At 44.2% G+C, this 27,277-nt stretch overlaps 1 protein-coding gene across 1 annotated transcript in view; it reads left to right on the top strand.

Annotated features, from left to right (window-relative positions):
* Positions 1-18,038, top strand: part of RALGPS1 (Ral GEF with PH domain and SH3 binding motif 1) — a 356,681-nt gene extending 338,643 nt beyond the window's left edge. The window contains exons 18-22 of the mRNA XM_050926720.1: positions 12,656-12,761; positions 13,739-13,831; positions 14,039-14,144; positions 16,323-16,414; positions 16,890-18,038. Coding sequence (XP_050782677.1) covers positions 12,656-12,761; positions 13,739-13,831; positions 14,039-14,144; positions 16,323-16,414; positions 16,890-16,919 — 427 coding nt within the window. The 3' untranslated portion in view covers positions 16,920-18,038. The remainder of the gene's footprint in view (positions 1-12,655; positions 12,762-13,738; positions 13,832-14,038; positions 14,145-16,322; positions 16,415-16,889) is intronic.
* The last annotated feature ends 9,239 nt before the right edge of the window (positions 18,039-27,277 follow it).

Here is a 27,277-nt window from a genome sequence, read left to right as displayed (position 1 = left end):
ATGGCTTTGCTGCAGTGGGATTCCCTAACTGTGGTGGGGCGATAGATGGAACCCCCCATATCCCTATCTTGGCACCAGAGCACCAGGGCACCCAGTACATAAACCGCAAGGGGTACTTTTCAGTGGTGCTGCAAGCACTGGTGGATCACAAGGGATGTTTCACCAACATCCACGTGGGATGGCCGGGAAGGGTTCATGATGCTCGCGTCTTCAGGAACACTATCTGTTTAAACGGCTGCAGCAAGGGACTTACTTCCCAGACCAGAAAATAACAGTTGGGGATGTTGAAATGCCTGTAGTTATCCTGGGGGACCCAGCCTACCCCTTGATGCCATGGCTCATGAAGCCATACACAGGCAGCCTGGACAGTGGTCAGGAGCTGTTCAACTACAGGCTGAGCAAGTGCAGAATGGTGGTAGAATGTGCATTTGGCTGTTTAAAGGCATGCTGGTGCACATTGCTGACTCGCTCAGACCTCAGCCAGACCAATGTCCCCATTGTTATTGCTGCTTGCTGTGTGCTCCACAGTCTCTGTGAGAGTAAGGGGGAGACCTTTGTGGCGGGGTGGGAGGCTGAGGCAAATCACCTGGCCGCTAATTACGCGCAGCCAGACACCAGGGCGATTAGAAGAGCATACCAGGAAGCGGTGCACATCAGAGAAGCTTTGAAAACTAGTTTCATCACAGGCCAGGGTACGGTCTGACTGCTGTTTGTTTCCTCTTGATGAACCCCCCCCCCCCGTCCCGATTGACTCATTCCCTGTAAGCAACCCACCCTCGCACTTCAATTACAGCTTGTTTAAGGACATAAAGTCACTATTGTTTAAAAATCATGTATTCTTTATTAATTCATTATAAAAAGAGAGAGAGAACTGACAAGGTAGCCCAGGTGTGGTTTGGGAGGAGGATAGGAGGGAAGGAAAAGGCCACTAAAATAATTTCAAAGTAATGACAGCCTTTTGGTTGGGGGTGGAGTGGGCGGGCGCACGGACCCTCCCCCCCCACGTTCTTACACCTCTGGGTGAGGAAGATATGGAACATGGTGAGGGTGCTTACACAGGGGCTGCAGCGGCACTCTGTGATCCTGCTGCTGTTCCTGAAGCTCCACCAGACGCCAGAGCATGTCAGTTTGATCACGCAGCAGCCCCAGAGTTGCATCCCGCCACCGCTGATCTTCCTGCCTACACCTCTGATCTTCCTGCCGCCACCTCTCATCTCAAGCGTCCCTCCTGTCCTCACGTTCACTGGCATCTTTCCTGTAATTTGATACCACATCCTTCCACTCATTCAGATGAGCTTTTTCATTGCAGGTCACTTCCATGATTTCCGAGAACATTTCATCTCGTGTCTTTTTTTTCCGCCGCCTCATCTGAGATAGCCTTTGAGATGGAGTAGGGAGGCTTGAAAAATTTGGAGCTGCATGAGGGAGGGAAAAAAGGGGAGAGAAGTGTTTAAAAAGATACATTTTACAGAACAATGCTTATACTCTTTCATGGTGAACAACACTATTCACCTTACATAGCACATGTGATTTCACTACAAGGTCGCATTTTGGATCTTAATATTGAGTGCCTGTGGCTCTGCTGTTAGAGATTTCACAGACACAGGTCTGGGCAGCAGAATTCAGCTTGCATGCATCCATGGTAAGCCATTGTCTTTCGGCTTCTGCAGCCTTCATATACACAGTGCCCTGCTTTCCCAAATACCAAGCAAAGCCGTTCAGTGCTGCTTCTTTCCTGTTAACATGCAGCAGCAGAAACAATGCCCCCCTATCCAATTCTCTGGGATGATCGCTTTACCTCTCCCCCCATCACGTGGCTGGTATCATGGAAAATCACTACTAGCAAAACGTGAAAAAGCTCAGTGCCAATCCCCCCTCCCCCCATCCTGCTTGGCTACCTGCAAGGAAGGATTTCTTTTAAGCAACAGGCAAACAGCCCAGTAGGAATGGCCATCTCTGTCCCCTTAATTAAATTCCTGAATTTCAACTAGGTTACCATGAACAATATCACTCTCCTGAGGATAACACAGCGAGATAAAGAACGGATGTTGCTTGAATGCCAGCAAACACTGGGACCATACGCAGCTATGCTTTGTCATGCAATGATACCAGATTACTTGCTACATACAAAGACTTTTAGAGTAGCTCCAGGAGAGCTTCATGGAGATGTCCCTGGAGGATTTCCGCTCCATCCCCAGACATGTTAACAGACTTTTCCAATAACTGTACTGGCCACGAATGCATCCCAAGTCCTCAGGGCAAATTAATAATTAAAAAACGCTTGCTTTTAAACCATGTTTTATATTTACAAAGGTACACTCACCAGAGGTCCCTTCCATGGTTTCACTGTGTGGGATAGTGACTTGGGAGGGCGGGGAGGGTAACTCCGTCAGGGTGAGAAAAAGCTCCTGGCTGTTGGGGAGAACGGAGTGCTGTGTGCTTTCTGCAAGCTCGTCCTCCTCTTCCTCCTCCTCATCTTCCCCATCCGCAGAATCCTCAGCCATGGCTGAGATTACCACCCCCACCTTGGATCCACGGACAGGGGTGGGGTAGTGGTGGCAGACCCCCTTAGAATTGAATGCAGCTCAGCGTAGAAGCTGCATGTTTTTGGCCCTGCCCCGGACCTTCCATTTGCTTCTTTCGTTTTCTGGTAGGCTTGTCTGAGCTCCTTAACTTTCACATGGCACTGTACCGAGTCCCTGGTCTGGCCTCTCTGCATCATGGCCTTGGAAATTTTTTCAAATGTTTTTTCATTTCGTCTTTTGGAACTGAGTTCTGTTAGCATGGAATTCTCCCCCCACATAGCACTCAGATCCAGTACCTCCCGTGCAGTCCCTGCTGGAGCTCTTTTTCGATTCTCAGGAGACTGCATTGTTACCTGTGCTGATGAGCTCTGCATGGTCACCTGTGCTGGTGAGCTCTCCACGCCAAACAGGAAATGAAATTCAAAAGCTTGCAGGGCTTTTCCTGTCTACCTGGCAAGTGCATCCGAGTTCAGATGGCTTTCCAAAGCAGTCACAATGGTGCACTGGGGGATACTGCCCGGAGGCCAATACCGTCGATTTGCGGCCACACTAACCCTAATCTGACATGGCAATACTGATTTCAGCACTACTCCTCTCGTCGGGGAGGAGTAGAGAAACCAGTTTAAAGAGCCCTTTATTTCGATATAAAGGGCCTCGTGTGGACAGGTGCAGGGTTAAATTGGTTTAACGCTGCTAAATTTGGTTTAAACGCATAGTGTAGACCAGGCCTGGGACTGGAGTGCGGGAGGAGGAGACTGGGACTGGGACCAGCAGGCAAGGGGACTGAGGCTGGGAGCTGGGAAAGGAGATTTGTATCTGGTAAGGAAAACTGGGAGGAGGGGAACCTGTGAGCCAGTTGGCTGGATGGGGGGAATGCTGAGATTGGAGGAGTTGGGGGAATGAGGGAGATTGTTCATCCAGTCCCAAAGAGACTGAGATTAGGAACTAGTGCAGAAGTCGGCAAACTTTTTGGCCCGAGGGCCACATCTGGGTATGGAAATTGTATGGCAGACCATGAATGCTCACAAAATTGGGGATTGGGGTGTGGTAGGGGGCTCTGGGCTGGGGTGTGGCTTGCGGGTGTGGGAGGTGAGGATGGTGCAGGAGGATAGGACCTAGGGGTTCGGTGGGTGAGAGGGGGATCAGGGCTGGGGCAGGAAGTTGGGATACTGGACGGGGCCAGGGGTGCAGGCTCTGGCTGGTGAGCTCTCCACGCCAAACAGGAAATGAAATTCAAAAGCTTGCAGGGCTTTTCCTGTCTACCTGGCAAGTGCATCCGAGTTCAGATGGCTTTCCAAAGCAGTCACAATGGTGCACTGGGGGATACTGCCCGGAGGCCAATACCGTCGATTTGCGGCCACACTAACCCTAATCCGACATGGCAATACTGATTTCAGCACTACTCTTCTCGTCGGGGAGGAGTAGAGAAACCAGTTTAAAGAGCCCTTTATTTCGATATAATGGGCCTCGTGTGGACAGGTGCAGGGTTAAATTGGTTTAACGCTGCTAAATTTGGTTTAAACGCATAGTGTAGACCAGGCCTGGGACTGGAGTGCGGGAGGAGGAGACTGGGACTGGGACCAGCAGGCAAGGGGACTGAGGCTGGGAGCTGGGAAAGGAGATTTGTATCTGGTAAGGAAAACTGGGAGGAGGGGAACCTGTGAGCCAGTTGGCTGGATGGGGGGAATGCTGAGATTGGAGGAGTTGGGGGAATGAGGGAGATTGTTCATCCAGTCCCAAAGAGACTGAGATTAGGAACTAGTGCAGAAGTCGGCAAACTTTTTGGCCCGAGGGCCACATCTGGGTATGGAAATTGTATGGCAGACCATGAATGCTCACAAAATTGGGGATTGGGGTGTGGTAGGGGGCTCTGGGCTGGGGTGTGGCTTGCGGGTGTGGGAGGTGAGGATGGTGCAGGAGGATAGGACCTAGGGGTTCGGTGGGTGAGAGGGGGATCAGGGCTGGGGCAGGAAGTTGGGATACTGGACGGGGCCAGGGGTGCAGGCTCTGGCTGGTGAGCTCTCCACGCCAAACAGGAAATGAAATTCAAAAGCTTGCAGGGCTTTTCCTGTCTACCTGGCAAGTGCATCCGAGTTCAGATGGCTTTCCAAAGCAGTCACAATGGTGCACTGGGGGATACTGCCCGGAGGCCAATACCGTCGATTTGCGGCCACACTAACCCTAATCCGACATGGCAATACTGATTTCAGCACTACTCTTCTCGTCGGGGAGGAGTAGAGAAACCAGTTTAAAGAGCCCTTTATTTCGATATAATGGGCCTCGTGTGGACAGGTGCAGGGTTAAATTGGTTTAACGCTGCTAAATTTGGTTTAAACGCATAGTGTAGACCAGGCCTGGGACTGGAGTGCGGGAGGAGGAGACTGGGACTGGGACCAGCAGGCAAGGGGACTGAGGCTGGGAGCTGGGAAAGGAGATTTGTATCTGGTAAGGAAAACTGGGAGGAGGGGAACCTGTGAGCCAGTTGGCTGGATGGGGGGAATGCTGAGATTGGAGGAGTTGGGGGAATGAGGGAGATTGTTCATCCAGTCCCAAAGAGACTGAGATTAGGAACTAGTGCAGAAGTCGGCAAACTTTTTGGCCCGAGGGCCACATCTGGGTATGGAAATTGTATGGCAGACCATGAATGCTCACAAAATTGGGGATTGGGGTGTGGTAGGGGGCTCTGGGCTGGGGTGTGGCTTGCGGGTGTGGGAGGTGAGGATGGTGCAGGAGGATAGGACCTAGGGGTTCGGTGGGTGAGAGGGGGATCAGGGCTGGGGCAGGAAGTTGGGATACTGGACGGGGCCAGGGGTGCAGGCTCTGGCTGGTGAGCTCTCCACGCCAAACAGGAAATGAAATTCAAAAGCTTGCAGGGCTTTTCCTGTCTACCTGGCAAGTGCATCCGAGTTCAGATGGCTTTCCAAAGCAGTCACAATGGTGCACTGGGGGATACTGCCCGGAGGCCAATACCGTCGATTTGCGGCCACACTAACCCTAATCCGACATGGCAATACTGATTTCAGCACTACTCTTCTCGTCGGGGAGGAGTAGAGAAACCAGTTTAAAGAGCCCTTTATTTCGATATAATGGGCCTCGTGTGGACAGGTGCAGGGTTAAATTGGTTTAACGCTGCTAAATTTGGTTTAAACGCATAGTGTAGACCAGGCCTGGGACTGGAGTGCGGGAGGAGGAGACTGGGACTGGGACCAGCAGGCAAGGGGACTGAGGCTGGGAGCTGGGAAAGGAGATTTGTATCTGGTAAGGAAAACTGGGAGGAGGGGAACCTATGAGCCAGTTGGCTGGATGGGGGGAATGCTGAGATTGGAGGAGTTGGGGGAATGAGGGAGATTGTTCATCCAGTCCCAAAGAGACTGAGATTAGGAACTAGTGCAGAAGTCGGCAAACTTTTTGGCCCGAGGGCCACATCTGGATATGGAAATTGTATGGCAGACCATGAATGCTCACAAAATTGGGGATTGGGGTGTGATAGGGGGCTCTGGGCTGGGGTGTGGCTTGCGGGTGTGGGAGGTGAGGATGGTGCAGGAGGATAGGACCTAGGGGTTCGGTGGGTGAGAGGGGGATCAGGGCTGGGGCAGGAAGTTGGGATACTGGACGGGGCCAGGGGTGCAGGCTCTGGCTGGCGTTTATCTCACGCAGCTCCTGGGAGCAGCAACATGTACCCCCTCTGGCTCCTATGTGGAGGCGTGGCTAGGTGGCTCTGCGCACTGCCCTGTCCTCAGGTGCCACCCCTGCAGCTCCTATCAGCCATGGTTCCCGGCCAATGGGAGCTGCGGGGGCGCAGCTTGGGGCAGGAGCAGCATGCAGAGTCCCCTGGCTGCCCCTACGTGTAGGAGCCAGAGGGGGGGACATGTTGCTGCTTCCAAAAGCCGCGAGAGGCCACGGTACTTGTGGAGCGGGGCAAGCCCTGAACCCCACTCCCCAGCAGGAGCTCAAGGGCCAGGTTAAAACATCCGAAGGGCCAAATGGGGCCCCTGGGCCTTGGTTTGCCCACCTTTGAACTAGTGTGAGGAAAAATGAGACCAGGGGATAGCTCTGACCAGGGCTGAGTTGCAGGGGAAAAACAGGGACTGGTTAGGCAAAGAGACTGGGACACTGAGCCAGAGATGAGAGCTGGGTCAGGGAGCTTGAAGGAGTCTGAGACTGGACAAAGAGGACAGGACTGGGAATTAGTGAGGCAGGGGAAAAACTGGATGAGGAGCCAGCAGTGGAGAACTAGGACTGGTTCGGTGGAGGCAACAGAAGAGACTGGGGGTACGTCTACACTACGGGATTATTCCGATTTTACATAAACCGGTTTTGTAAAACAGATTGTATAAAGTCGAGTGCACAAGGCCACAAAAGAGCACAATAATTCAGCGGTGTCCATCCATGTACCGAGGCTAGCGTTGATTTCTGGAGCGTTGCACTATGGGTGGCTATCCCGTAGCTATCCCATAGTTCCTGCAGTCTCCCCCCGCCGATTGGAATTCTGGGTTGAGATCCCAATGCATGATGGTGCAAAAACAGTGTTGCGGGTGATTCTGGGTAAATGTCGTCACTCATTCCTTCCTCCGTGAAAGCAACGGCAGACAATCATTTCGTGCCCTTTTTCCCTGGTTTGCCCTGGCAGATGCCATACCATGGCAGCCATGGAGCCCATTTTGCCTTTTGTCACTGTCACCGTATGTGTACTGGATGCTGCTGACAGAGGCAGTACTGCAGTGCTACACAGCAGCATTCATTTGCCTTTGCAAGGTAGCAGAGATGGTTACCATCCCTATTGTACCGTCTGCCATGCCATTGTAAATTGGCGATGAGATGACGGTTATCAGTCGTTCTTTACCGTCTGCTGCTGTCATGGGTGCTCTGGCTGGCCTTCGCTAAAGTTGGCTGGGGGTGCAAAGACAAAAATGGGAATGACTCCCTGGGTCATTCCCTCCTTTATGTTTTATCTAAAAATAGAGTCAGTCCTGCCTACAATATGGGGCAAGTGTACTAGAGAACCAGTGTACCAGAGAACCAGAAAGCACAGCCGCTCCGTGTCAGATCCCGCAGAAATGATGAGCTGCATGCCATTCTAGGGGGTGCCCCTGCAACAACCCCACCCGTTGCTTCCCTCCTCCCCCAATCCTCCTGCAGTGTCCTCCCATTTGTGTGATGAAGTAATAAAGAATGCAGGAATATGAAACACTGACTTTTTAGTGAGATAAAATGAGGGGGAGGCAGCCTCCAGCTGCTATGATAGTCCAGGCAGGACATTAAACGGTGGCGGGGGAGAGGAGCCTCCCGCTGCTATGATAGTCCAGGCAGTACAGAATCTTTTCTTTAGACAAGAAAAGGGGGGGGGCTGATGGAGCTCAGCCCCCAGTTGCTATGATGAAGATGGTTACCAGCCGTTCTGTACCATCTGCCGGGAATGACCAGGAGTCATTCCTATTTTTATCCAGGCGCCCCCGGCTGACCTCACCGAGGCCAGCCAGGAGCACTCACAGGATGATGAGGACGGCTATCAGTCATTTTGTACTGTACCGTCTGCCACAGGGGAGGGGAGGGGAGAGGATGCTACTGTTCAGTGCCACAGCACCATGTCTACCAGCAGCATGCAGTAGACATACGGTGACATTGAAAAAAGTCAAGAAATGATTTTTTTCCGTTTTCTTTCACGGGAGGGGGGGTGGTAAATTGACAAGATATACTCTGAACCACCCCGGACAATGTGTTTGACCCTACAGGCATTGGGAGCTCAGCCAAGAATCCAAATGCTTTTTGGGGACTGTGGGATAACTGGAGTCCTCAGTACCCCCTCCCTCCCTCCATGAGCGTCCATTTGATTCTTTGGCTTTCCGTTACGCTTGTCACACAGCACTGTTTTGTGGACTCTGTCTATCATAGCCTGGAGATTTTTTCAAATGCTTTGTCATTTCGTCTTCTGTAACGGAGCTGTGATAGAACAGATTTGTCTCCCCATACAGCGATCAGATCCAGTATCTCCCGTACGGTCCATGCTGGAGCTCTTTTTGGATTTGGGACTGCATCGCCACCCGTGCTGATCAGAGCTCCACGTTGGGCAAACAGGAAATGAAATTCAAAAGTTCACGGGGCTTTTCCTGTCTACCTGGCCAGTGCATCCGAGTTCACATGGCTTTCCAGAGTGGTCACAATGGTGCACTGTGGGATACCGCCCGGAGGCCAATACCGTCGATTTGCGGCCACACTAACCCTAATCCGATATGGTAATACCAATTTCAGCGCTACTCCTCTCGTTGGGGAGGAGTACAGAAACCGGTTTAAAGAGCCCTTTATATCGATATAAAGGGCCTCGCTGTGTGGACGGGTGGAGTGTTAAATCGGTTTAACGCTGCTAAATTCGGTTTAAACGCATAGTGTAGACCAGGCCTGGGACTTGGACAATGAGCCTAGAGGAGAAGATTAGGACTGGCTGGGCAAAGGGACTGGAATGAGAAGCCTGAAGAATGGAGACTAGGACTGGAACTGGAACAAAGAGACATGGGTGGGTAAGAAACAGGACTAGGGCAGAGATAGGTTGGAGGGGATGCAGCAGAAGGGGATCAAGTTTGGAAGGAACAGGCAGAAGAGTCTGTGGCCACTAGAATGCATTCCCCTCCAGAACCTGAAGGAACCCAAGATTCCTCACCTTTTTTCTGTCAGCAAATATCTGTGATACACACTGGGGAAGTGTCTCATCCCCCTCTTTTTCACATCTGGTCTGTGTTGTGGATCTAAATGTTCCAACTACACTGATGATCTATGTGGTGTCGATACGATGGAATTCCTGTTTTTTTCCATTTGCTTTTTTAAAAAGCTAGGAAATTACACACACACACACGTACGTTAAAAGAACATTATTGTGGTCACAAAGTTAGGTGATGATGGAATTAAGGTTGTTTGTGGAACCTTAATTCAGTCATTTGTGCATATGCATTATGAGATAGTCTTTAATGACATAACATGGTATTTTCTCCACAGGAACCCTGCCTTGTTCAGGACCTGCTCTGGGGTGAATCAGGATTGTGTAGTAAAGGAGACTTTTGTATATAGGCCTCCTCCCTCATTTGTTGCAGCAGTTGGAAGGTGTAGTGAATGAGGCAGGATTTGCAGGAAAAAAGATTGTCTCATGGTTAAGGCAGGTGAACACTGCCCTGGAGAATTGGACTGTATCCCTGCCTCTGCCCCAGAGTTCCTATGAGATGCTGGGCAAGTCACTTAAACCAAACTTTTCACAGGTAGTCACTAATTGTGTGTGGAAATTGAACAAGATTTTAATTATAAATTTATTAGTGTGTTGATTATTTTTATTTTACCTAATGGATTTAGACCAATACAAAATGTAACCAATCCAGGTGTCAAAATGACACTCCATGGATGTAATTTGATAAAGATAAGAGTGAACCCCTTTTCCTTCCACTTCCATCTGTCAGAAATTATCCAGAATTTCAACTAAGGTTATCTAATCCAACACATATAATGTATGGAAGGAAAAAGGGTATACAGGTAACAGCCAGTTATTCTGTAATGATAAAGTTATGGAAATTAATACCATCAAAGAACTAATGGGGATTATTAACATACTGATGTTGGTTTATTTGCCACTAAAGCATTATATCAAATCCCATGTAGGAAGCCCAAGTTGCAGGTGACCATTAACAAGGCTAGAAATATTAATTATTGTGAAGGCCACCTCAAAGGGCTTGATTTTTTTAATGATATAATAATTTACTGATGGATCTAAAAGATAAATAGGAAAATAATCTAAAACCAGATGTCACTTTGGGGCAATGGGAAAATACATGGAGGAAGGCCAAAATCTCATAGACTTTAAGGTCAGAAGGGACTATTTTGATCATCTAGTCTGACCTCCTGCACAACGCAGGCCACAGAATCTCACCCGCCCACTCCTGTAACAAACCCCTGACCTATGTCTGAGTTACTGAAGTCCTCAAATCGTGGCTTAAAGACCTCAAGGTGCAGGGAATCCTCCAGCAAGTGACCCATGCCCCATGCTGCAGAGGAAGGCAAAGAACCTCCAGGGCCTCTGCCAATCTGTCCTGGAGGAAAATTCCTTCCTGACCCCAAATATGGCAGTCAGTTAAACCCTGAGCATGTAGGCAAGACTCACCAGCCAGCACCCAGGAAAGAATTCTCTGTAGTAACTCAGATCCCACCCCATCTAACATCCCATCACAGACCACTGGGCATACGTACTGCTGATAATCAAAGATCAGTTGCCAATTTAATTGCCAGAATTAGGCTATCCCATCATACTATCCCCTCCATAAACTTATCAAGCTTAATCTTAAAGCCAGATATGTCTTTTGCCCCCACTACTCCCCTTGGAAGGCTGTTCCAGAATTTCACTCCTCTAATGGTTAGAAACCATCATCTAATTTCAAGTCTTATCTATTTTGGGTAACCATTAAGGAAGATTACTACAAAATATGTTATCGGTGGTATCTCATACCATTTAAGTGAAGTAATATAAATATATAAATAATGGAGAGGATGGAGAGAAATAAGGACCTTTCTGCATATATGCTATGAATGCCCTAAGATAATAGTATTTCTGGAGAAAAGAACAAATAGAATTTTCAAGGTAACTAAAGTGAGGCCACCCACAAAACCCATAGTGAGTCTATTAGGTAACATTTTAAAAGATGTTACTAACTTGGAGTAGGGCTCCTTGATAACACAATTACTGCTAGCATCCAGCTGCATAATAGCTCATTTTTGGAAAAAGATAAATACCCCATCATTAGTGGCAAAGAGAAATAAATTATGGGAAATCCTTTCAATTACAAAAACGATGGACAGCCTTATGTCAGGCTCAAGTAGATTTTATATTATGTATGACCATTTCTGGAATCTGAACAATTAAATACATATATAAGAAGAAGTTACTAAACACAGATGGAACTTTTAAAGGTAGCAAATACAGGTTATGAATAGGAGTTGTTAATGCTTGTTTGGAAAGTTTATTTATATTAATAATGACACAGTAAAACTTTTTTTAAATAGATAAGAAAATTCATATGATTTGCCTGTTTTGGGGATATCACAAAGCAAAATCTTCTATCTCAGGTTAAAAATCATCGTGTAGTTGTTACTGGCAAATCTGGGTATGGACTGCAGATATATAAATTGTGTGTAATCTACATACAAATCCATCATAGACTGTAATCTTTGGAGTAACAGTGTCTTTCATTATTTTTTGAAGCACCAAGAACTCTGTCAACACATTACATAATAATAAGTGATAAGCATATTCAGACATTAATTATAAATGGCAATTGATTGCAATGTGGAGAAGGCAGCAGTGTATCTTAGTAGTCACTGCTTTTTCATTTTGCTTAATAGTTACACACAGTAGAACTGTACATGTAGCGTGGTCAGAATTTCCAGTGACAAATCATCTGCAGAAAGATTTTTAACATGCTTATTCCTATACAGTTTGGCTTTTTTAATTCAAACAGTTTCAAACATGTCACTAATCTATTTCAAATGTTCACAGATACCATTGCTGCTTTACAGCTATGGTAAAATACTTTTGATGTGGCCAATATATTTTTTTCTTAAAACAGAGGCACTAGCTATTTGGGTTCTTAAAGATGCCCTGGTACATTCTGCAAGAGTGAGGGCATGTCCCGGTGGCCTGATTTAATTCTGATTTATGAAAATACATTATTTCCATCAGATATTCCTCCTGTAGTTTCAATTGGATAATTTATTCTTCACTTTCTGTCATATAAAATTATGCAGGTTGCATATGTGTGTAATTAGAAACTATGCACAGTAAGAGAACTACCATGGGTCCTATTTTCTGGATGAAAAGTCATTATTTCTAGGCTTACCACTATGTAAATCAAACATAACTCAGTATTACATGTAGCACTAGATTTCTCCTGTTTTCTGAAAACTACTAGAATTTTTCAGATAACCTGGTTATTTTGTTTAGGTATTTGAAACATACATGCTACAGAGCCAAGTTTTGATGATTCTATATATGCAATAGCAACCACTACACAGAAAACTTGTATAAAGGATAAATTTTATTAAGAGCATTATTTGTTCCTGTTTATCTGTGCACCTAAATGTGATAGTGTTTGTCGCTTCAGCCCAACAGGGGCCTGGAGTTGCACATTAGGGAGTTCAACAGGAGTCATTACCATGGAAGGTCCTTTAAGAAGGAAGACGTTACTAAAGGAAGGCAGAAAGCCTACAGTAAGTTGGACCTTTATTGTGATCTTAATTTGATAATGGTTATTATTGTTTGCATTGTTAGCTTCAGATTGCAGTACAATGCCAAACAGGGCAGGGCAGTTAATTCTGTTCCAGGAAACAGAACAATGTTTTGCTACAAAATCACTTTCTATTAAAACATAAGACACAAAATGTTTCCTTCTCTCCCAGAATCCACAGAGGTGGGATGAGAAGAGGAACTCTATGTAATATCAGCATCTGTAAAGGCCTGTCAGCATCCATTTCTGTGGGGTCCCTCTCCTCACATTCAGATCCCCCTTACATCAGTGGGAGTACTGTGTGTCCTGTTGCAAGCAGGACACAAAGACTGAAGGGTTCTTCAGGAGGCTCAGGTAGTATTGCAGAGGACCAGCTCTCTGCACAAGCATTATGCCATAGATTCACAGGATTCCACCAGCCTCAGTCTCAGGCCCTCATTGGACGGGAGAAAATGATGCAATGGAAGTCCCATGGTTTACCTCTGATCCTCTTACAATTTTTTGTTTGGAGCTTCATGGTTTAATCTTAAGAGATTTGAAGAACTGTTGAAATAACCTTGTAATTAGAGCTGCGCAAAACTATGTGGCTGAAACTTAATTTAACCAAAAAAAGTAGATTCAGATCAACCAAAACATTTTGTGACTTTGCGTCAATTTCACCACATTTTTTTGAATAGAAGAAAAAAATTGAAAATATCCAAATGATTTATTTCAGCATTTCCAGAACAAGCTGTTTTGATTTTTTTGCCTAGATTCATAAAAGGGTGGTGGAGAAGAAAGAGAAGGGGTTGGGGGTGCATCCCTTATACCAGTTGCCCAGTAATTAGGGAACTCACCTCGGATATGGGGGACCAGGGTTCAAGTCCCTGATCCAGAGCAGGACCAGCCTATTGGCTATTTCTGGGGTGTTGAATCTGTTCCACACTGACATTTTTACCAATTTTCTTCTCTCTTATTCAGCTCTCCTCATGGACTAGATATTGGGTTACACTTTCAGGATCAACTCTTCTCTACTTTGGAGCAAAGTCATTAAGAGGCACAGAAAGAAAACATGTAAGCAAAGTATATTAAATTGTTCTAGAAAACAAACCATTCTTTAGACGTATCATCTTCACGAGCAGGACTGGCAATGTGCATTTGAAAAGTGAATATGGTCACTCCCAGCTAGCACATTTGTCTGCTCTGTTTTCATTGTTAGAAGTCAACCCAGTGTATAATCATGCTACTGTTAATTGTAACTGATCTGTCTGCCTCTTCTAGTATAAATCTACTGCTGGTAAAAAAGTCTCTGTTGTGGGTTGGATGGTGGCACTGCCTGATGATCCTGAACATCCTGATATTTTTCAGCTAAATAACCCTGACAAAGGTAGATGCTACATTATACTCGGGGAATGGGGTAACAGCATTTAATATGCTAAGTTTACATTATTTACAATATCACATGTTCAGAAAGTTAAGGAACCAGATTTTGAAAATAGGGTACAGTGGGAGATGCATGCATCTGCAAAAAGCTGATGTTTGTGGGGTCCTGCAGGAGGCCTCAGTACATTTTGCCAAATGATTGGGGGAGGGTGCATTCTGTGAGTTTTGCAGGAACTCTTGGTATTAGTGTGAGGTCACTTGCATTCCCTATTCGCTATAGGTATGTCTACGCTACAGTTAAGCACCTGCAGCTGGCCCATGTCTGCTGACTCAGGCTTGCAGGGCGTGGGTTATGGGCATGGGCAGCACCAGACCCCTGAGTGCAGGGTTTTGGGGGGAAGTTTTTGATTTATTATGCCCCTGCAGGTTCCACAGCAGCTGAGGAGGCAGTATGTGCTACTGCCTCCTCAGTCTCCCAGGAACCTGCATGGAGCATAGCAAAAGCTTCTTCCAGAGAAGAGACGCATGCTTTTCTCCTGGTGCCTTGGGGTCTGGGAAGGGGAGATGTGGTGTGGCTCCAGCTGAGCTCAAGACTTCAGCAAGCTGGTGCTCCTCCAGGCAGGTGGGGGGAGTGGATCAGGGCTTTGGCTGACTTGGGGATCCTCCAGCTGGGGAGAGGGGCGTCTAGGAGCTCCAGCCACCAATGTAGGGAGGGTCTCGGGGCTTCAGCTGGCTCAGGATTCCTCCAGCTGAGGAGGGAGTTGGGGGCTCCTCTGGGTGGGAGTGTCTCAGGGCTCCTCCCACCACAGGGGGGGGTGGTCTTGGGGATCCTCTGGCTGAGGGGGGATGGTCTCGGGGCTCCAGCCATGGGGGTGGGTGTGGAAGGGGCAGGGCTAGGGCTAGCCTCCCCGAAGGGGGGCTCCACTCACCACCCGTGGCTATGGTGCTGTTGAATTACAGTGTAGACATTAGGGCTCAGGCTTGGAGGGTCCCAGAGTCCAGGGTCCAGCCTAATTCTGAACATCTACACGGCAAGTTTTAGCCTTGCAGCTAGAGGCCATGTCAGCTGACCTGGGCCAGCCCGGGACATGCTGCATATCTTTTATTCCAGTGTAGTTGTACCCTATTGGGGTTTTTTTTTGTTCCAAATGGCTCTCTCAAAGTCACTATGTCCTTCAAATATGACTTCTGTAATCCCTAGATAGTCAGCTTCACTGTAAGTGCTGATTTATGAGGCTTCTCCAGACAAAGTATTTATAAAATCATTTACTTAAATTTTTAACCATCATCACTCAGCAGACACTTCAAATGTTCAAAAGGGTCCTAGCATCAATGTGCATCATGAGGGTCTCTACAGAAAACTTTGAAGTTAAATAATAATAATAATTGGAGATATACCTATCTCCTAGAACTGGAAGGGACCTTGAAAGGTCATTGAGTCCAGCCCCCTGCCTTCACTAGCAGGACCAAATACTGATTTTGCCCCAGATCCCTAAGTGGCCCCCTCAAGGATTGAGCTCATAACCCTGGGTTTAGCAGGCCAATGCTCAAACCACTGAGCTATCCCTCCCCCCTGTTCTCCTAACATTTCACGTCTTTCTTTATTTCAATGAGAGGCAGTGATGAACATGAGCTGCACCTGCTGCAACTCTCTCCTGTAGAATACAATGAATGAAATGTAAGTCTGACTTCGAGAGAAAATTCAGGGAAGGACAATGCTAACCTGAGGAATGAAAGAGACCAACAAGTGGATGCTGAAAAAGCTAAATTTGCAAATAATAGTGCATCCATTAAAATGATTCGGGGTGAGGTATATAAACGCTAGCTGGAATGAAGCAAAGTATAAAATGAAGGAGGTTGGAGTGGATGCCCAGATTGGTCTTACTGTCTTTTTGGTTCTATGACAGTTTATTTTTACTGCTGTGTGCTCAGGTCTATTGAATATGCACACTATCTTCCACCTCTTACCTGGGGGTTGCTGGGCACATATTCCTCATAGCCTATCCTCCCTGCCAGGGACTGCTGTGTGTGGTAGGAGCAGTTTGGGTTTTTGAGGACCAAATTAATTTTCCCATTTACGTTACACTCTTGACTTCTGGACTAAAAGATTAGAATGTAGCAAAGCCAAGTGTGTCTGTCTGTCAAAACCTGAGGGATCCTGATTTTTTTTTTAATTTTGTAGGCAATATTTACAAGTTTCAGACTGGGTCAAGGTTTCATGCAATATTGTGGCACAAGCATTTGGATGATGCATGCAAAAGCAACAGGCCTCAGGTAAGGCCATGAAGATGTCTTTCCCAACCAGTTTCTCCCTTACATTCCAGGAAACCCCTACATAGAGGATGCTGCTTTCTAGCCTGTATGGGCGACTCAAGAATACACAAACAAGCTCATCCGGGCATATTTATAGCAACCCTTTTTGCATATTGACCAAAGTTTTGCAACAGGTGTGAAAGGCAAGATTTCAAATTCTAGGATACCCACAAAAAATCTAGTAATGGTGAATTTGTGCAGCTCTAGCCATAAGTCTCAGTGCCCCCTTACAGTGTCATGTTTTTCCTCTCCAAAGTTATGGTACAATGTCCTGCTACTAGCTTGCAGAGTCAGCCTCATGCAGAGCCTTTTTAATGGACTGATTTCATTGTTGGCACTTTGCAATAAATGGAAATAATAATACTGTGGGTTGACACTTCAGTTTCCCCTTTCCACAGAAACTTTTCATTGCTGACTAATTTACATTCTCTTCCAGGTACCTGCTAACCTTATGTCATTCGAATAACTTGCATCAGTATGTAGTGTGACTTCAAATGCCAAACAGTAGGATGGGAATATCTTTCCCTTAAGAGAAGGAGCTTCCTAATGTGAGCCAGCTGCCCCAGACGAGATTACTTCAGCACTTTTCTATCTCACTTGAAAGTGATTTTGACACAGCTTTTAAAAGCAGAAAGTGAATGTTGTCCTTAGGACCAGATATAGTCTCATGCACTGAACATAATTAGACAATTTAGACAGACTGAAGGTGAGTCCTGACTGATGCAGGATCCTGGAAACCTTGACTTTAACTTTGTGGTCACAAACTGCCCTGGACTAATGTTTGACCACAAACTGTGCATCACATCTTCTGCCTCTTCTTTTTTAAACTGTTCTTTTTATTGTTAAGCTGCTTTATGTGACTGAAGAAAATTTAGCCCACGTTGGGTTTTCAGTTCTTTCTAATGCACAAAATAATTGACAGTGTTAACTTGCTGCAAAGTGTCAATTAGAATAGAAAATTGTGGAACAACATTTTTATAACCTAAGTGCACTGAGTTGCTTGGCAATGTGGTTGCCTCAGATTTTGTATCAAATTAAATCTCTGGACAATTCTGCAGTTCACATTTGAGCTATTTGGGAAATGTGTATTTTGGCACAAGATAAATAGTTTAATTTAGTATTTCTTTCATTTGAATGTACTACTTTTAAATATAATTTAAAGGACAAGTGAAGGGTCTATTCCTATTTAAATTCACTTTGTGTTACAGCTTGTCTTGGGTTACTCCTAAGGATAAATTGCGCCCCCCCTTCACTATGGGTTCTATTAATCTAAAATCCCTAGCTCTGTGGAGGTATTTGGATCTTCCCAGCCACCTCCTGACTCCTCAGAATGGCTCAACTTTCCACTCATTGTTCCACTCTCATGTGGATGACCCAATCCCACTCAGCACCTGCATGTGCACACACATCACCTGGTAGACAGAATAATGCCACTAGTACTTCTGTCATGAAATCATGACGGGATGAGATCTAGGCAGGACTGACTGGCATATCAAGAGCCATCAAGCGAGTATCCTGGAAAGAGAAAATGAACCGAATGTAAGAGACCCTTCTCTGCCAGGAGAAACCTCCTGGCTCTCTTTTCCCAGGCAGTGGTTCAAGATCTCTTGAACCACTGAAGAAGTCTGATGTCAAATCTGTGTGATAGCACTACCTGCTGATCAGAGTTTTCTGCTATTCTCACCTTGATTTCAGAATTCTTCACATTTTAGTCACATCCCTCTGCTAGTCAGTGTTCAGGCTTTCATCCATCAAGGATGAATCATTGCATGAAGCTCCCACCTCACTTTCAAGTAGGCTTTCTAATGCCATGACCAATGCATCTAAAACCCTCACTCTGCAGCTCCCCAAGAATGGGGCAAAATGGTGAGCTAGATGGGAGAGTCCTGTGATTCCACCACAGGCTTGCAGACCATGAAAGACCAGAAATAATTTTGGATGAACAGAGTCCTACATCTAAACAAGTGCCCAGTCACTGGGATATTCTGCTGATCTCACAATCTTGATTTTGCGGCAGATTTTTTTTTTTTTTTTAGTTTATCTTACAAAAATACCTTACATGTAACGCTGGATTTCTGTTGACTATAAAAATGATTTTTAACTGTCTGTGTCACAATCCTGAGAATTGGTATGTGACAAGAAAAATAGTTCCTACTGATTCCTGTAGGAAGAGACAGAGCACGTATCAGAAATCACACAGATTTGACATCAGACTTCTTCAGTGGTTCAAGAGATCTTCAGTGGGACAGTGGAATGGCCAAAATACATCTTTTTGCTTTTTTAACAATCCAAAAATTAGTTGAAGTAGTGACCTGATAACAGCATTGTGTATATCCAAGAATGGAATTTTCAATAGTTAATCTGACACAGAGGATTTTTAAAGATGATGATGCTGGTGAAATTCTGTCATAAGCATGTTACTGTTGCCCAACTATTTGAAAATGAAATCATCTGAATTATTCTCCCAGACAGAGAGATGCATGGATGGTTGTGGTGAGAGGTGAGTTATACATTTAGACTATTTCTGAGGATGCAGGTATTCTCTGGACTGCTATTCAAATTAATTCATACATGCACCTATGTGTAGTGTGTGTCTGTAGACATATCTAATCTATCTGCAGCATGCAGAGGGTTGAACCATCTGAAACGACATTATTGTAATGATATATGTCTGACCGAAACCCTCAAATGCTAAGAGTAAAGGCTGAAGATCTAACTTGCCATCCCCTTATGCAGAATTCTTATAAAATAGAGCCGCTGTTAATCAGGAGCCCTGGAGTGGTGCCTGTATCTAAAATGTCTTTGGATTTCTGTATTTAAGCCAGAGCTAGAATGCAATGCCACATACAATACTGTTGCTTTTTCAATTGTATTAAAAGACAACATTTCCTCCACATACATGACATGTATTCAAGCATCCTGAATTCTCACTTTGCCTAATGGATCATAAAGTCCTAATAATCATAAAGTCCTAATGGAACTTCTAGGACTACTGGTAAGAATGTAAAGTGGCCCACCTGGTACAATACATTTGGAAAGTGACAGATCAAAAAACCAAACTGTTCTCTTAAATAAGTATACATTTTGCCATCATGGACATTGGCCGGCAAAGATTTATAAAGGGGCTTGTGACATAATTTTAAAAATGAGGAGGTACTAATAAATGCATTGCCAACAATTAACAGTGTACTTGTATTTTCCAGACTGCCAACCAAATGACTGTTTAGGAGGATGAGGACATTATAGGTACAGGTGAATTGTGGCCTCAAGCATTGAAGTTTAAAATGCTCATTTGCCAGAACAGAATTTTTAACACAGCTAATTTTCAGTGGTTCTGCAAAAGCTTTGAAATGTACTTACATAGTGCTTTTATACACTAATCATGCCCATGTGAGACCATAACAACTATATCTATCTTGTTCTGCTCTACTGGAATGTGGGTGATTCCCCTGTGCAGGGATCCTGTTCCACAAATCCTACTGTAATCCTTGCAGCAAAACATTCTGCAAATGCTCAGTTACCCCATTAATAAGAGAACAATTTGGTCATTGTTAAATATAAAATTAACTTAAAATTGTAACAGTCATTGACCTGACATCCATATTAGGAGGCTAAGGAGATTTCTAAAGCCATTTTTAGATGTAATGCGAAAGGGGAGAAACAGCTAATTGTCACTTCATTTTTTTCCACTGTACTTGTAATTCAAAATTAAGTAATGGATGTTGTGGCTACTGAGACTGTGGATCAAGGTGACACTCATAGTTAACTGATAGGCTAGTATTGGCAAAAGCTGGAACCTGTTTAGATCTTGAGGGCTTCTAGAATTCAAAGCCTTGTTGAACATTTTAGGTGTTATTCCATTCAGAGCAGGGAGGTTTTTCATCCTTAGAAAACATCATCTTTCTCAAGAAAAGCCCTTTAGAAGTTGGCAGTGAAGGGGGGGGATTTGATAGCAGCCTTCAGCTACCTGAAGGGGGGTTCCAAAGAGGATGGAGCTCAGCTGTTCTCAATAGTGGCAGATGACAGAACAAGAAGCAGTGGTCTCAAGTTGCAGTGGGAGAGGTCTAGGTTGGATATTATGAAAAACTATTTCACTAGGATGGTGGTGAAGCACTGGAATGGGTTACCTAGCGAGGTGGGGCAATCTCCATCCTCAGAGGTTTACAAATCCCTGGCTGGGATGGTTTAGCTGGGGTTGGTCCTGCTTTGAGCAGGGGGTTGTACTAAATGACCTCTTGAGGTCTCTTCCAACCCTAATCTGCTATGATTCTATGGCACAGAAGTTCCAAACATCTCCAGGTCCCTTCACCTGAATAACAAACCCCTTCAAAGATAGGAATTCAAATGTGAAACCAGGATATGCTCTGAACTATTTGTGGCATGAATGAGAGAACACACACACACAATAGTGACTCTTATCCAGGAGTCTCTCAAAGTGCCATGGATGGAAATTGTGTGTGGGGATGGAGAGAACAAAACCCTCAAAACAATGCTACTCGAGACCTTCAGTAATTTGCATTTTAAAAGTTTTTAAAGAATTGGTAAAATGAATGCCTGAGCTGATCATCAGTTGCAGGATAGATAATATTATGTAAAACAGAGCTGAACATGACAACTGTGTAGTTTTGCCTTGTGCAATATCTTAAAATTCTTGCAGCATATCACAATAATTGTGGTATTGCTGTGTAGTATTTGAGAACATAAAATGAATGTGAATGATAGAACAATAGAGGGATGGCATCAGCTTAATCCATTTTTAAATAAATTTAATACAAAAAGTATGAATTCTAATAATTACTGATTTTGGGGGTCTCAGTATCTGACACCTTTAATGTGATTTAAAAGCTCCTGTTGAAATAATAGACATTGCATATTGGTACTGATTAAAATATCACCTCTATGAAAGGATATCATAAACCTTGTAAAGTTTTATCAGTCACACAGTGAGACTTTAGCTGTTTAGTAAAAACAGGCCTTTTTAGTCTATTTTCCAGGATGACTAATTTCAGACTTGAAGATATTAGATATTTCAGGCAATATTTATTATTAATTTGTGTGTGTAATTTTAAAGTAATTTAGTGCCAAAATGCATGTTTGTCCAATTAGCACTCAGTTAAGGCATTGAGAGAAGTCTTCAATATACAATCCATTTGTCGCATCACAATGTAAACAAATTTCTATATTAGTTTTTTTCTTGTGAACACTGTTGCACTATTTTTTGGCCGTATTTTTCAGCAGCCCACTGCATGCCATTTGTGTACAGACTTTCTATAACTTTTGTGAATTGTCTCACCCATAATAACCACTGAACTTTTAACCCTTGTGTGGGAGTCTTTAGGTTTTTGGCAAAGTATTTTGTTACCTCAGTCTTGTATCAAGTTGCTGTATTTCAGCTTGTTACATTGATAATGATTGTTTCACTAATTAAATACCTTAATGTAAAAAAATTGTTTAACAAATGCATTTGGTTGTGAATCTGTCAGATTGTTAACAATATCATGTATTGTTAAGAGTAGATTCGAGTTACACAGTAAACTAGAACTTCTCACTTCAAGCACATAAACTGTGCTTTGTGATTAAACAGTAACATAGCTGGACACTACACTTTATAGTTGCATAAACTACAGTTATTTATAAAGCAGATGTGACAGGATCAAAATGTGTGGCAAAGAAAAAGGAAAATTCTTCCAAACTTATTTATGTGAGGTTCTCTTTTTTTCTTACAATCAGAGCTTTAGATAAACAGATAAAATTCTGTAGTCCCCTGTTAAGATCTGTCTGTGCCCAGAAGTAGAGACAAGCCCATGACTTTGGCAGGGTAACAAGCCTTGTGGATTGCCGGGGGGGGGGGGGGAGGGAGAGAAAGCGGTAGACGTGGTATATCTTGACTTTAGTAAAGCCTTTGATACTGTCTCCCACAACCTAGGGAACAACAAACAACTAGGGAAATGCAACCTAGATGGAGCTACTATTAGGTGGGTGCATAATTGGTTGGAAAGCCATTCCCAGAGAGTAGTTATCAGTGGTTCACAGACATGCTGGTAGGACATAATGAATAGGTGCCCACAGGGATCAGTTCTGGGTACGGTTCTTTTCAATATCTTCATCAATGATTTAGATAATGGCACAGAGAGTACACTTATAAAGTTTGTGGATGATACCAAGCTGGGAGGGGTTGCAAGTGCTTTGGCGGTTAGGATTAAAATTCAAAATGATCTGGACAAACTGGAGAAATGGTCTGAAGTAAGTAGGATGAAATTAAATAAAGACAAATGCAAAGTACTCCACTTAGGAAGAAACAATCAGTTGTACACATACAAATTGGGAAATGACTGCCTAGCAAGGAGTACTGCAGAAAGGGATCTGGAGATCATAGTGGACCATAAGCTAAATGTGACTTGACAGTGTAACGCTGTTGCGGAAAAAGCAAACATCATTCTGGGATTTATTAGCAGGAGTGTTGTAAGCAAGACTCAAGAAATAATTCTTCCACTCTACTCCATGCTGATTAGGCCTCAACTGGCGTATTTTGTCCAGATCTGGGTGCCACATTTCAGGAAAGATGTGGACAAATTGGAGAAAGTCCAGAGAAGAACAACAAAAATGATTAAAGGTCTAAAATCATGACCTGTGAAAGAAGATTGAAAAAATTGAGTTTGTTTAGTCTGGAAAAGAGAAGGCCACGGGGACATGATAACAGTTTTCAAGCACATAAAAGATTGTTACAAGGAGGAAGGAGAAAGATCGTTCTTCTTAACCTCTGAGGATAGGAGAAGCAGCAATGGGCTTAAATTGCAGCAAGGGAGGTTTAGGGTTGGATATTAGGAAAAGCTTCTTAACTATCAGGGTGGTTAAGCACTGGAATAAATTGCCTAAGGAGGCTGTGGAATCTCCATCATGGAGATTTTTAAGAGCAGGTTAGACAAACACCTGTCAGGGGCTGTCTAGATAATACTTAGTCCTGCCATGAGTGCAGGGGACTGGACTAGATGACCTTTCAAGGGCTGAACCATCTGAAATGGCATTATCCCTTCCAGTCCTATGATTCCATGACTTCCAGACCATATGACCCTCAAAAGAAATAAGACCGTTTTATAAACGCAAAACACACACACTGGCTTTTAATGTCAAAGGCATGTTTCCTTCATACCCCTTAAACAGGATTTAGACATTTGGGGTCTGATCCTGGGCTCACAGAAATCATTAGAAAAATAATTTCTTCCACTGCAAGACGCACTCAGTGAAATTCTCTGGCTTGTGTTACATAGGAGGTCAGAAGTGATGTTTATAATGATCCTTTCTGATTTTAAATTCTGTGAAAGCACCCATTGACTTCAGCGATGCAGGGTCAGGGTTAGCGAAAGCCTGACATAATCATGTGCCCAGTGGAGGTATCTCTTAGGCAAGGATCAGCATGGAAGAGGTGGTGGTTTGGAGAATTTTAGCCTAGCCTGTAACATTTCCATCCCTCTCTACATCAAGTGTAAAAAAAAAATTCTATTAACTACAAACATTTCCCCCCTCTTCAACATCTTCCTCACCCTCTTCAAGGTCAGTATGTCCCTCAGAAAGAGAAGCAGGAAAGGTCCAATTTCTACAGCACTATGAATTTGATGGGAATTTGAGGAAATAATAGGAAGGAATCTAATGGGAAGCTTAAGGACCACAACTAAATTTCATACAAATTGCTTTTCCCAGGTTCTAAATGTGAGGCCACTCCTCACTTTCATGAAATGGATGTCACTCATTTTCTTTTTTCCTCCTGTAGTAGGGAATGAGACACTTCCTATTACTTTTTAAATCTCAGAAAATGCTTGGGTCTTAGAATTTCAATCATAAGGAATCTGTTAATGCTGGTTGCAAATGTTGATGAGTACATCTTATGCCCCACAAACAGTTCTTGTCATTGGACCAGCAATCAGTTTTGGTAGAAGTAAACTGGTCAGAATTTTCTCCCGCACTAGACAAGAGAGGAGAGAACTAGCCAGATTAGCACATTGGAAAGGGTGAGAAAAAACTCACTTAGAAAATGCTTATTCTAGGCTGCCTTTATCCATTGGGAAGCCCGTTCCCAATCTCCCTTTTGTTCTCTCAAGGCTTTAAGTGTAGAGTTGAAAAAAGATGAGGGGGAAGTAGGGGATGGAAGGTTCATCTTTCCAAGAGAAATCTTTCCTACAGTGCAGTGATCTGCTAAAACGTAACAGACAAATGCCCTGGCAAAGCTGAGTACTGAAGAGCTAATTAAACCTCTTGAAGCCTAAGGCTTTATTTTTGGAGTTCATAGTAAAAAGTGTTAGGAAACTAAACTGGAATCTTTTTTATTTCACACACCTGGAGTGTCTGGGGGGAGAGGCTATCAGTGCAGATAAACTGCACAAATTTTTATACCAGGTATCTGAAATTCTAGAGATTTGATGTGATGTTTCTTATAGATACGATTTATTAATGCGTGAGTTTGTCACATTCTAAAACGGCTCCCAACGCCACCCTGGAGACTGTAAAGGATATTCTCATTCCAGCCCAGAGATGGCTGTGGACTAGAAACCGCAGATAAAAAATGAATTGGAGAAAGTGCCCTGCCTACATGTGTGTTCTGTTTAGAGACATTCTTTCACCGTTGGAAGTCAGCTTCTCAGTTTTACAGAGGACTGGACCAAGACATACAGGTGACCCAAAACAAACAAACAGTCATCATTGGTTAGGGCTGAGTTTCTTCAAGTCCCAAATCCTACAGCTTCTTGCTATTGCATTATTAATCTACTAAGAAACTAAGTGACATACAAAAAGCAAATAGACCAGTGAAAAATAAATTAGATTTTTAAGTTGTTTTAGTCACTTTGCTGAACTGTGTTAATTGTTTCATACAATTCATAACCTCACAATGCCCCTTTAATATGAAAAGAAGTTTTGTTTTGCAATATATTTCACAGCTGTACATTACACTGGGATCTTTTACAGCTGTGTTTAACAAAATGGTTAGTGTTTCCTTTAGTAGTATGGAAACTACTGAAGTGAAAGTATTTGTCACAAGTGAATATAATGTATTTGTCTTGGTTTATGGAGCCAGAACTTAACTGGAGGGGGAGAGAGGGTGTACCAGAGCCCTGGTGGTAGGAATAAATTCAAAATTAGTTGGTGGAGTCTTACAAGGGCGAGAAGAATTGTAGAGCAAGGGAAGAGACAGCTTGCTAGGATACACAGGAGGGGACAGTGGAAGGGTAGATAATGTCTGTTGGTGACCTGTTACCTTCTTGTCTGCTTCATACCTTATTATCAAAAGCTATGTTTTTCATGACATTTATGATTGGTGATGGGCTTAGTATTTAAATCTCAAGAAACACAGGTTGCTGCTGCAGAGGACAAAACTGGGTTTGCATTATGTACGAGAAATTTAGATGTGAAAAGTGACAATTACTAAGACAACAAGCATTTCTGCAGACTTTTTCAGTCTGTATTCCGCATCTCAGAAAGTGCTAATCACATACACGAGGCATTTCAGACATAAGATTTGTTTTTGTTTGATTTTGTTTTTTTAAATTACTAACATAGGTGTAGCAGGGTGGCTTGCCCTTTAAGGAGTAGAGCAATGCTGCTAGACACACCTGAGAGAGATCAGCTGTTCACCTATAAAAGGGGAGCAGAAAGCTGCAGAGAAGGAAGGAAAGCTCATGAGATTGTTTTAAAAAAATTGCAGAGAGAGAGCAGTTCCTATAAATCATAGGGACATAAATTGCTATTGCACATCATACAGAGGTTATGAAGTCCACTATCCTGTCTCCAGCAAAGGAAAGCATCAAACACCTCACAAGAAGGTGCAAGAAACCCTGTAATTGCAATTATGGAATAACCTGCCCCTAAAGGAATTTTTTTTCCTAATCTTGTCAGTTAGTGGCTGGTTTATGTCCTAGAGCATAAGGGTTAATACATCTTTCACTGTTTATCTTCTCTCTTTTAACTCTGGATCTTCCTTAGTCACAAAAAATGTCTACACCTTTTTGAATCCTGTCAATGATGTCCTGGTGCAATGAGTTTCACAGGAGATAACAACAGTTATTAGTATTCTTTGAGTGCTTGCTCATGTTGATTCCGAGTATGTGTGCGCGCACCATGTGCAGTGTCGCCAGAAGGCTTTTCCCCCATCAGGCTGGCTCAGGCACCCCCTGTAGTCGCACCTTCATGGCGCCACTTTTAGGACCCTGCCTTCTCTCCAGTTCCTCTACCGCCAGTGACAGTCATTGGAGCACTCTCTTCTTCGCTTGTTTTCGAATAATCTCTAGTGTACTGGTATCCTATATATAGTTTAATAGTAAGTTTATAGTTTGTAGCTTAGTGCTTGAACCCCCTTGTTAGTCGGGGGTTCCTTCCCCGTTCCCTTCCCCTGCCCAGGGCCAGGGCCTGCCTTGGTCCCAGAACTTTAAGCCATGTGGGATCTGCCAAAAGTCGATGCCAAAGGGCAACGTGCACATGTCCTGCTTAAAGTGCTTGGGGGAATCTCATCAGATGGATAGGTTCAGAATCTGCAGAGGATTATGCCCCCACACTAAGAAGGAAAGGAACCACAGGCTGAAACTGTTGCTAATGGAGACAGCCTTTCGGCCGCAGTCAAACTCAAGCCCCATGGACCCAGCACCAGGTTCTCTGGCATCGGTTCATAACGCACCAGCCTCAATCAGGGATGCGGCACCTAGGAAGGACTCTGGGGTCAGAGACACCATCACTCCCCGGCACTGAAGACTGCCTCACGTGTGGAAACCCAGCACTGCTCACAGTTGCTGGTGCCACATAAGAAACATAGAAAGACGGACAGAGGGCACAAACCTGCTC

The sequence above is a fragment of the Gopherus flavomarginatus genome, chromosome 17 (assembly GCF_025201925.1).
Source record: "Gopherus flavomarginatus isolate rGopFla2 chromosome 17, rGopFla2.mat.asm, whole genome shotgun sequence".
In the NCBI taxonomy this organism is placed as follows: Eukaryota; Metazoa; Chordata; order Testudines; family Testudinidae; genus Gopherus; species Gopherus flavomarginatus.
This window is presented reverse-complemented; position numbering and strand designations above follow the sequence as displayed.